Source organism: Pinus tabuliformis, chromosome 4_2 (genome assembly GCF_031772625.1).
Source record: "Pinus tabuliformis cultivar Carrire ecotype Pingquan chromosome 4_2, CPIR1, whole genome shotgun sequence".
NCBI lineage: Eukaryota > Viridiplantae > Streptophyta > Pinopsida > Pinales > Pinaceae > Pinus > Pinus tabuliformis.
Genome location: NC_142304.1, coordinates 1,123,991,782 through 1,124,003,204, shown reverse-complemented (window position 1 = coordinate 1,124,003,204; position 11,423 = coordinate 1,123,991,782). Strand labels below are relative to the sequence as shown.

General features: G+C 28.8%; 1 protein-coding gene across 1 annotated transcript in view; it reads left to right on the top strand.

Moving 5' to 3' along the window:
* The first annotated feature begins 854 nt into the window (after positions 1-854).
* The window catches only part of LOC149173612 (subtilisin-like protease Glyma18g48580), a 46,502-nt gene continuing 35,933 nt past the window's right edge, over positions 855-11,423 (top strand). Inside the window, exons 1-9 of the mRNA XM_089426754.1 lie at positions 855-1,004; positions 2,785-2,882; positions 3,675-3,772; positions 3,900-4,082; positions 7,118-7,317; positions 9,255-9,352; positions 9,478-9,723; positions 10,143-10,254; positions 10,358-10,552. Of these exons, the coding sequence (XP_089282880.1) occupies positions 855-1,004; positions 2,785-2,882; positions 3,675-3,772; positions 3,900-4,082; positions 7,118-7,317; positions 9,255-9,352; positions 9,478-9,723; positions 10,143-10,254; positions 10,358-10,552 (1,380 nt within the window). The remainder of the gene's footprint in view (positions 1,005-2,784; positions 2,883-3,674; positions 3,773-3,899; positions 4,083-7,117; positions 7,318-9,254; positions 9,353-9,477; positions 9,724-10,142; positions 10,255-10,357; positions 10,553-11,423) is intronic.

Sequence of the window (11,423 nt, the reverse complement as noted above, 5' to 3'; positions counted from 1 at the left end):
AATTTTTTTTTATCAACTTCACGGTAGGCTTCCTGTCCTTCATTAATTCTTTCTCAATGCTATAACTGCAAGTGGTATTTGTCATAAAAGCCACCTCTAAGATTGTTGCATGAATTTTGCTGCTAAATTTAAAAATCTATAAGCAATTGGACTAACAAAGGTTATTTTCTTTTGCCGGGTATCTGTTTATCTGTCATCTAGACATTTTCTGAACTCTGTTTCAGAACTGTGATGGTCTCTTTGTTATATAAGCAAAATATTATATTTTCTTAATATAATCTATAATGATTTTCTCTCTGAACTCTGTTTCAGGACTGGGATGGTCTCTTTGTTATGTATGCAAAATATTATATTTTCTTAATATAATCTATAATGATTTTCTCTCTGAAAAAAAAATTGTTGCATGAATTTAAAAGTTTTTAGCATCATTTACACAAAAATCCATATTAATACTCCAATGTTCCGAATTTCCATAGCAAACTACAATAAATCTGACAGCATATGGATCTTGCGGACTAATTATTTAACCTTGTCACGAAACAATTATTAGGGATGAGTTGCAATTAAAGATGAATTGCAGTTCTCAACAAGTTTCCCAATCATAGGAATTAAAGAAGCCAAAATATCCGCCGTGCTTCACATATTGCTGTCACTGGAGAGGGCATGCCAATCTGGTTATAGCTTTGGTATTCAACTAGGTCTGTCAAACCATTTCAATGTTTTTATATATATAAGCCCCTTCCATATAATACCAGATGTCTATTCTAGTCGTTATTTTTTTGTATGAAGCAGCTGCAAAGCCCTGGTACGCGCAGAGTCATAACGTTTTGAAATAATTCTGCGCAGCACCCACCATGGCCGGGAGAACGATTTCAGTTGTACTCGTTGTTTTGTCACTGTCATTCGTATTTTCGGCCTTGGGCGCTACACAGGCAAGAACAACAGCTCGCCTTATGAATGTTGCTTTGTATTTGTTTGGGGAATATTGTTATTCAGTAGCTGCGGTCTGAAGGTTTATAGTTATTAGAATTTCAGAGGAATTGCATTAAGATTTAAGTTCAGTAAATACTGATTTGTGTTTATTTTGGATTTCCACTGGATTTTTTTGGAAGTGTAAGTGTCAGCAAAATTTGAGTAGCTCAAAAGTTGTGTTAGATTTAGTTATTCATTTACAAACCTATTTTAAACCACTGAAATTTATCATGTAACCAGAAATTATATCACTCATTTTAACCTCAAAAAAAAAAAAAATCTGGATACTTTACACCTTTTATTGCATGCAATATCTTTTATATATCAACATTGTGAGACAGGTTTTCATCATCAGATGATATGATCTATTACATATAATAATGAGTCATTATTTATATGAGTTTTATTAGTTTTTTTGGGGAAATTATCTACTCTATTTGTTTCGGGCGAGAGTGAGGGTTAATATAAACCATAATTATAGGCCTGACAAATTTCTCATCATCATGTAATTCACACGGCATAAACTAAAAACAAACCATGTTCTTAGGCACTTACTCTTACAATAATATTTTTCATCATTAGGCAACTAATAATCCAAATTGTATCAGGCAAAAATCACATAAGAAAAATTCTAGTAGATGTGTTTCGAACCAGCAACTATAGTTCATCTTGTCTTGAAGATGAACCATAATAATGTTTGGACTAGAATTTTTATTATGTGATTTTTTCAGAAAAATAATGGTACAATTATTATGAATCACAAAAGTCTTAATTCCAAAAAATCCAAGTTATAGTTTTTATTAATTTATTTATTTTAATAAAATAATATTTTTTCAAAATTAAATAATTTGATTTTAGGGTAAAAAATAAATTCAAAATCTTCATCTACTTTTGAAATGTTTAAATTATAGAAACTTAATAACTTAAAATTAAACACATTTACTTTTACTTTGGAAATATTTAAATTATATAAACTTAATAATTTAAAATTAAACTTTTCCATTTTTAATCAGATTTTAAACCAAATCCAATCCAAAAAGTTTAAATAAAAATAATAACATAAAATTATTATCATATGTTTCCGTTTTTTTAATTGATTGGAATGAGTATTTTTTTGGTTAGTCTAAATAAAATGTTTTTTTTCCCAAATTTATAGAAATTCTGACAAGATTTTGATAAAATTTTGCAGAGGTTTTTGCAAATCTGGGTTATAGCTATCAACCTTCCAGATTTTGGGTGCCTTAAAGGTTTTTGATGGTGCTGAATCCATTTCAACTTCATAAAATTTTGTAGAGATTTTTGTAAATCCAGGTTATAGCTGTCAAACTTTCATATTTTGGGTGCCTCAGAGGTTGTTGATGGTGCTGAATCCATTTCCACCATCAAAAACATGATTCAAACACTGCTACTGCAATATTTTTTGAATTTTTTTGCTATTCCGACCACTTTTTAATAATCTCTACCATTCCTATAAATATATTTTTCTTTCCTTTTAGTCTTTTCCTTTCTAAAAAAATATGGGTGAAAGAATAGCTTAGTGGCTATTAGGTATGAAATGATTTTGTCAGAAATATGGGTTATTAAGTATGACATGAAAGTCTGGTAAATTTATTAGTTTTAGTATTTTTAACTTTATTTATTTTTAAATATATTATATAAATATTTAATATATAAAATTTTAAAATATTTCATTTACTATTATTTTTTAATAAATTTATTTTATAATGTTTGATCATCACTCCTTTTTAATTATATATATATATATAAAGATTTTAACCAGATATATGATTCAATTTGTGTTGTTTCCTGCAGTCTTATATAGTGTACCTGGGAGGACAACATAACGAGAATTTGCGATACGGACAAGTAGCGAACACACATTATAGGATTTTGGGATCAATACTCGGAAGGTAATTGAATAAATTGATAAATTTTAAAATATTGCGTTAACTTTTTATATAGACTATTTTAATATATAGTTTTTTTTAAATATTTATTTTAATTTAAGAGTTAGTTTTATTTATGAATCAGAGGATTTTGTTTTAATTTAAGAGTTAATTTTATTTAATATGAATCAGAAAAGTAGTTTTATTTTTCAAAGATATAAATAAAATTAATATTTTTATGTTATTGTTAGTTTAGGTTATAAATTTTGTTTTATTCACATTTAATTTAATTTTGTTCATATTATTTAAAAGATACTGTAATATTTTTTTTTAAATGTAAGTTATTTTTGATAAATAATTTGATTGTAAATTAAAAAATATTTTGGAATTTGATTGAGTGAATTAAATTTATTATTTTATTTTTATTTTTTTAAAATAAAATTATTTTTTATTAATAAATTGATCAAAGACTAAAATCTAATAAATAAAAAAAGTTAATTGTTTCATCTAGCTTGTAACAAATCTAAAAATATTTTCAAAATCTACCATCACAGTAACAATACTTGAATAGATAAGCTTAATTCATAAATAACCGATTTATACAAGAGAAAGGTATCAGCATGTTCTTGTTGTTGATTTTTTTTGCCGAACAAAAAGCTGTATAGTATTTCTATTATATTTAAAAAGGATCAGTATATACATATGAGCAAGATTCTTGTTGTTGTTATATAATATAAATGTTACAAGCTTTTGAATCTGGTTATTCCTGCTTATGGATTGGGCTCTGATAAAGAAGTTTTAAATGAAAACATACAGCAAGAGAGCAGCCAGAGAAGCCATCTTCTACTCATACACCACCTCCATTAATGGTTTTGCTGCCATTCTGGAAGAAGAGCACGCTGTATCTCTATCAAGTAACATACTTAGCATTAAACGACCCTCTACATTTGTTGCATTGAATGAATGGTCTAACTTGCAAACACATGGAATTTTGGCTATCTGAATGAAGTGGTCCTACTGGTTTTGGGTGTTGTGATTCAGAACACCCGCAGGTATTGTCTGTATTTGTCAACAAAGTCGGCAGTCTGCAGACAACTCACTCATGGGGATTCCTCGGCCTAAAAAAAGGAGCCGGAGAGTCTGAAAATGAAGAAATTCCTGAGCAATCGCTATGGAAAAGAGGAAAGTTCGGGAAGAACGTTATCATTGCTCACCTGGATACAGGTACCCTTCAGAACTAAACTATTGTTGTAGATGAAAATAATCAGAAAAGGGATGCATGAAAAGTCAATGGCATGCATTAACAACGTTGTTATTCTCTGCTCGTTCAGATCTGGTTTAAATTAGATTAAAAAACAATCTAATAGGTGAGAGTGTTTTGTATTTTTTGGGGTTTCAGTTTATATTGGATTTTTACCATCAACCAAGTAAAAGTAAAAGTTAATATAAAAATTAAAAATAAACATACAAATTGAATAAAATTTATAAAAGGATTAAAATAAAATATTAATATACTATATATATCATATAGAAATAGATCTGATTGCTTGTTATAATGGATATATAAAAATAGATCTGTTTGCTTGTTAAAATTCCATTATAGATTAATATTATCATATTAAAATAATGTGTTAATGTTGATTTCTGATCATTTACTAAGTCATATCAATTTGAATTAAAACTACCAACTCCAAATTCTTTCTTGTAGTATCTTTCTTGTAGTATAATAAATATCATGACCCAAATTCTTTTTTATGTAGATTTGTTATAAATTTAGAAATAACACTGATTACAAAACTTATATATGGTCTAGTAATGTATATACTAGATGATCATCTAATTTCCAAAATTCAGTTACATCAATGTTGTTGTTCTTATTTTTTTTGTTTAGCTTTTCAGCTTATGGCAATATGATTGCCAAGCTTTAGATGGAATAAATGAAAATAACATCAAGCAATTTATATAATTTCATACCAAGAAAGTAATGCATTAATTCAAAGAAGAGCATATTGAACTCAAACATAACTTGCTTGGATTCATGTATAATTATAGATATTATAGTTAAATATAAAATCATCTACCTAAAATATATAAATGGAGAGCTTGTTGGTTTTACATATAATATTGGTTCATTTTGATATAACAGAACCATGCTATAAAATATTAGTATTAATTCTTAAATACTAAGTTTAAGAACTTTGGCAAAATTTATGTTTCTTACCGTTTATGTCTACCTCAAACCTAGTTGCTTGTTGCATGTAGGATTCTCCCTTATTGTGATCATTGAAGAACAATTTCAAATCCCTTTAATGAACTACCCACTTATAATGTGCTATCAATACTAACAATATTCTTATTGTATCCCATTAAGTAATTTATTACAATTTTTCTTAATACTTTGATCCATAAAAATATGTACCATGACTATCCTACACTTATGAGTTGTGCATTTCATCAACATGGATCATCTTTATAGAAATAAATAAGGCTCTCTATTCATATTTAATTCGCTACTAATACTCATACTTGCACTTTATGGTACCTTGTTCAAACTATATCCTATACATCTTTAGAGGTCATTAAAAAAACCTTATCTTAACTAGCTTAAACTATATCTAACACATCTTAAAATTTATGAATACTTAAATTTTGATTACCCAATATTGAAAATATTTTCCATATAATTAATGCTTCCCAACATGTCTTTTATACTCAATGAAAACAAAACATTACAAATTAAACAAGATAACCTGCACACAAAATAATAATACAAAATGCAAAAACTAACTACATATGGTAACAATTTTCTTCTCATTTCCCTTTATAATACATTATTAATAATCATTAATTTTCTAAACATAATAAACTTCAATTCACTACATTTTCCTAAATCAAAATCTACTCTATTTATTAATCAAAATGCTTTACATCCTGCATGCTTATTCAACCACAATGTCTTTTAGGAAACGCACAAAGTAACTACTTAATACAATTTAAATTGAAACTGAACTCATATGCAGGCCTAAATTAAGCATTGATTTTCTCAATAAGAAATTATAAAGACTAATTCATAACAGGTTTAATAAGACATTACTAAAGTTAATTCATTTGATTTATGTTGTTAACGTTATTGTTGTTATGTTGAGGAGCATGGCCTGAATCTGCAAGCTTCAGTGACAAAGGCTTCGGGCCTGTTCCTACTAGATGGAAAGGGATCTGCCAAAATGGCACGAAATTCATTTCAATGCAATGCAACAGCTGGGCTGACTGATATACATGGCATGAATCAATGTATTTTCCAAGTAGTTTTAGTTGGTAAAATCTAATTGTATCATCTTTTTGAGATAGATGATGAGTCCAATCGTGGAAAGTTAAGAAATACTTTATGTTCGTTGTTGTTTACGCATTATTTTGATGTTCCAAACATATAAGGACTTTCCTCTATTTAAGAGGGAAAAGTTACTTCGATTTTTGAAATAAAGGATGACTGTTGAATGAGGGAAGAAGTCATTTCCAAGTATTTTGAATTTCTGATCTTCATTTTGCCAGATCAACATATGGAAGGTTTATAGGATTTTCTATCATTAAATTCTTTCCAACATTTTTTATCCAAAGAGTTTTTGCAGGTGCATATGAATTTTATTAATAATTATATGTAAGTAGATTTTATGTTTTTAAGGTTAACTCAAGTATTTATAAAATTAAGAGTTTTAAAGTGATTTAAAATTGATGAAAGATTATTTTTTTTTAAAGAAAAAGATTATAATTTCGAAGTTACAAAAATTATATTTTGGTGGACTACCTTCATGGATACACGTTCGAAAGCTTTAAAATATAGATATAGATTTTATACTTCTTTTTAGAGGTGTTTGTATGAAGTAGTACAATTTACTGAGGCTTTTCCCAAGCACTAGTATAGTGTGTCTTTCATGCAAGGTTTTGTTCCCTTTTATGTTTTTGGATCGATTAAAAAATAAAAATACAACTTGTTTGGTGTGCATACTTTTTTATTTGATTGTGTTGTATTATTTGCAATCTGATGTCATTCTTATTTTCAGTTTATTAAATTGAGAATGAAGAAGAAATTGCAACTTGTAGATTGGACAATATGCTCAAACTCTTTATGCTGGTTGCTTTGTTGATTTTTATAAAACGCAACTCCACTATAGAACCCCTGTTACCTAGATTGGTAAAGAAAAGCTTTCACACTCAAATAGGGATTTGATTGGAAATAAGGGCGATAAAGACTCTGTCCACAGCCGATGGGAATTTTGTCAGAAATGCAAGTTTATACGGACATGCAAAAGGGGTTGCAAAAGGAGGAGCTCCCCATGCCAGAGTTGCAACATACAAAGCTTGTTGGCCTGGCTTGTTCGGATATGCTTGCACTGCTGCGGATATGCTTGCAGCATTTGATCAAGGGATACATGACGGTGTAGATGTTTTCTCTATTTCTGTGGTATTTTTCCGTGACTTAGATTATTTTGAAGATCCAATTGCCATTGGAGCGTTCCATGCAGTCCAGAGAGGAAAGATAGTTGTCTCCGCTTGAGGAAATTTTGGTCCATAAGCACGAAGTGTTGCAAATGTGGCACCATGGATCATAATTGTGGCAGCAAGCACTGTCGATAGGGAATTCCCTTCAATCGCTACTCTTGGAAACAACACGACATATACAGTGAGTATATTTTATTCCTTTAAATTTGTTGAAATTAATTTGATGGCTGATTTTAAAATTATTTTGGTATTTAAATTTGTTGAAATTAATTTGATTGCAGATTTTAAAATTACTTTGCTATTTAAATTTGATTATATATTTTAAAAATATTTTCAAATTTATCGGAAATTTTCATCAAATTTTTAAAATCTACAATCAAAATAAAAATAACAATTAAAATAAAAATGTTTTGGAATTTGTCTACAGAGTATTGGATATACATGTTCGGGCTTCTCTTAAGGCACTAGGCACTTTTTGATGTCACTGTTCAATTACCTAGACATAATGAAAATATAATCCTATCAAACTTATCAAAAAATACCTTAAAATTTATGTTTTAAATTTAAATATCAAATTTCTTAACATGAAATTTTTAATAAATTTAATAAAACTAATTATAATAATTTAAATATTTTATATAATGGTTCAATATTTTCAAAACATTAACTTATATTAATCCTTCCTTTCCCTTTTCTAAAAAAACCCCTCACCCTCTTCCACTTCTAATTTTCTCATGATACCCCTCACCCTTTTCCAATTCTAATTATCTCATGATCTTCCATCTTTGGTAGTTTTGAAAAATGTTTTAATTTTTCATTATGTTCCATCATATTTGTATTGAAAATTTAATCTTTACTATGTTGTGAAAAAGATGTCTAAATATAATTTTTACAAATTAAAAAATTAATTTATATGGTATTTTAATGATAATATCAATATTATTATTTTAAAAGTTAATAAGATTAATATTTTAATGTTATTAACTTTTCACTATGAATTTAAACTTTTCATTTTTCGATCATCTTCTTCATACAAATCTTTGTTTAAAAATATGATAAATTCCATCACTAACTTAATAGTCAAAGCCATTGGAAACTTTATTCATAAATGACTTATTCTTCATAACCGTCAAACTTCAATTATCAATGAGCAACCTAATATTTACAAAAAATACACTCTTATGAGCAACCTAATATTTACAAAAAATACACTCTTGTTAGCCCTATAGTAAATGGCATAAGAGCCCTCACTTATGACCTAGCTCATTCTCTACATGATAGAATTTAACAAAGTTATTGATAAAACTTCTTTGTTTGTCAAAGTTTCTTTTGGTTTCATTCATAAGATTCATAATCTTCACTTTGAGGTTGATAAAACTTGTTTGTTTGTCAAAGCTTCTTTTGATTTCATTCATAAAATTCATAATCTTTTACTATTTTGAAAGCAAATTTAGAACCTCATTAAACTAGGCATATCATTTTTATTAAAAGAAATTTATTTATATCAATTATTTATATTCTAATAATCAACTTTTATAATTTATTAAATCTAAATTTTTTTGAAAGCATTATAAATTCAAGTTTTTTTTTTAATTTATTAAATTAAATAAATTTAAAATAAATAGTGTTTTATATTTTAAAATATTTGATAAAAATTTAATGAAGCAATTTTAAATTAACTAATGGAAAACACTTAAATTGTAAAATTCATAATTAAAATTTGTGATTCCAACCATTTTTTTCCCAAATTCTAATTACATTGCTCAAAAAAAATTCCAAACCTGTAACAAATACTACATTAAATATAAATATAAAACAACATTTAGAGGATTAAAGTCAAGATATCTGACCCCTCATAAATACTTAGATACTCTTTTCTATGTTTTTGTTTCATGGCAGGGACAAAGTCTGTCCCAATTCCAGTTACCAAAGAACAGACTCTACCCTCTTGTATCATCGGTGAATGTCAGAGCTCCAAATACAAATGAAACCGCTGGGTATGAGCTACATGCTTGTTAATTTTCATTTTCAATGATTATTATTTTTCCAAGAAAGAGTACCAGTTCCATCACTGAAATTATACACAGTGGGTGCTTTCGTTTTAATGAGAATAATATTGCAGAGAGCGGTGCTTCCTGGGAGCTCTAGATCCCAGAAAAGTTAAAGGAAAGATCGTTGCTTGCCTCAGCGGTACCAACGACAATATTGAGAAAGGTGAAGCGGTTCGTGCGGCAGGGGGAGTAGGTATGATTCTCTGCAATGGAAAGCAAACTCTCCAGGACGTCGATTTAGACATTCATGTACTGCCTGCAACACATTTGAATGCGTCTGCTGGAACAGCAGTTTTTCAATACATTAATTCAACAAGGTAGGTTTTCAGGGCAGTTTTTAATTCCATGTATTTTGATTGCAGATTTTGATGGCAGATTTTAAGAATATTTTGAATTTGATGGATAAGAGTGATGTTACTCTTATTTATTATAATCTAAAATATTATTTTAGAATTAACAATAGAAACAAAATTTCGCTCCCCTTAATTTAATTACAGATTCTAGAAATATTTTTGAATTGGATAAACAAACAAAAATAATTTACCTCATTTCTATCGATCAGATTCATTAACATTACGGATGTTTATCTAATTTCAAAATATTTTATTGATCAGATTCATCGACATTACAGATGTTTATCTAATTTCAAAATATTCTTGAAATAGGTTGATTAAAAAGGATTTTAGTCCGTTAAAGATCTTACATGATAAATTGCAATTAAATTATGCACAATCAGGTCCCCTGTGGCTTCCATTTATTCAAGGACTCAGTTAAATATAAAGCCAGCTCCGGTGATGGCAGATTTTTCTTCTCTTGGGCCAAATCCTATTAGTCGTGACATAGTCAAGGTTATAATCCAATTCCTGAAACATGTGTTTATATCATAATATATCAATTGTAAGGTACTGCAATTTCATGCCAAGAAAGTTTTTAATTTTTTCTCCAATGCAGCCTGATATCACAGCTCCAGGGGTGAACATTCTTGCAGCATATTCAGAAGCAGCACCAATAACTGATCTTACCTCTGATAATAGACATGTACCTTTCAATATAATTTCTGGCACATCTATGCCCACTCCACATGTTGCTGGTGTTGCAGCGTTATTAAAACGACTACAGCCTCATTGGAGCCCGGGGTCCATCAATGTTGGATAATGTTGGATATTTTTCAATGGGAGAAAATATCAAAAACCAAACATTCAAACACACAGAGGAATGCTCTGTTTCCTTTGTTCCAAGATCTTTGCACAAGGAACCACTTAAAAACAAAATGACTCAACAGTATATTACACAGCCATAAAAATATTTCTATTGATTATAATATAAAGCCTGATACAAACTTCATCCTCTTTGCTGAGAGGGATTCACCACAAAAATTTCAACCAATAAAAAACTACTCTGTCTCCTCAGAATTTACTGAGCTCGGTTTACTGCTGTAAAACCCATTTTTACATTACTGTTGTAAAACAAATTTTTACACAAACTTACAAAAAAACGCTACACCATTTTCTTTATGCACTGCTGTGCAAAACCACACATGGTTTTTGCTACTCCTCTGTTTTACTATGTCTCACAAAAACATTACAACCTGTTCCACCCATAAAAAAATTCACATTCACTTATGCACGTCTGTGCATCACAATAGTTTTCTTGCAAGTCAACATGGTTTTTTAGCTGTAGCAAAAACTATTTTTACGCACTCTCATATGCGTTCTTCTTTTCACCATGCACACTGTGCATTTTACAATTTACCATATATGTAACCTACGCTGCCCCCTCTATTCCTTTTACAATAGTCCACATATAACAACCCCAGAGCACACTTTATTTTTGCCTTATTATATATGTATTTAACGCTAAAACACAATGCAAAAAAAAACTACGACTCCCAAAGAACAAACATTAAATTTACATGTCGTAAAAGAAACTTAAGAGTTCCATCCACCACTATGACAATTTATTAAATGCGTTAATAAAACCTGCGGTCAACCCAACTTGTTTTTACTCCACGCAAGCA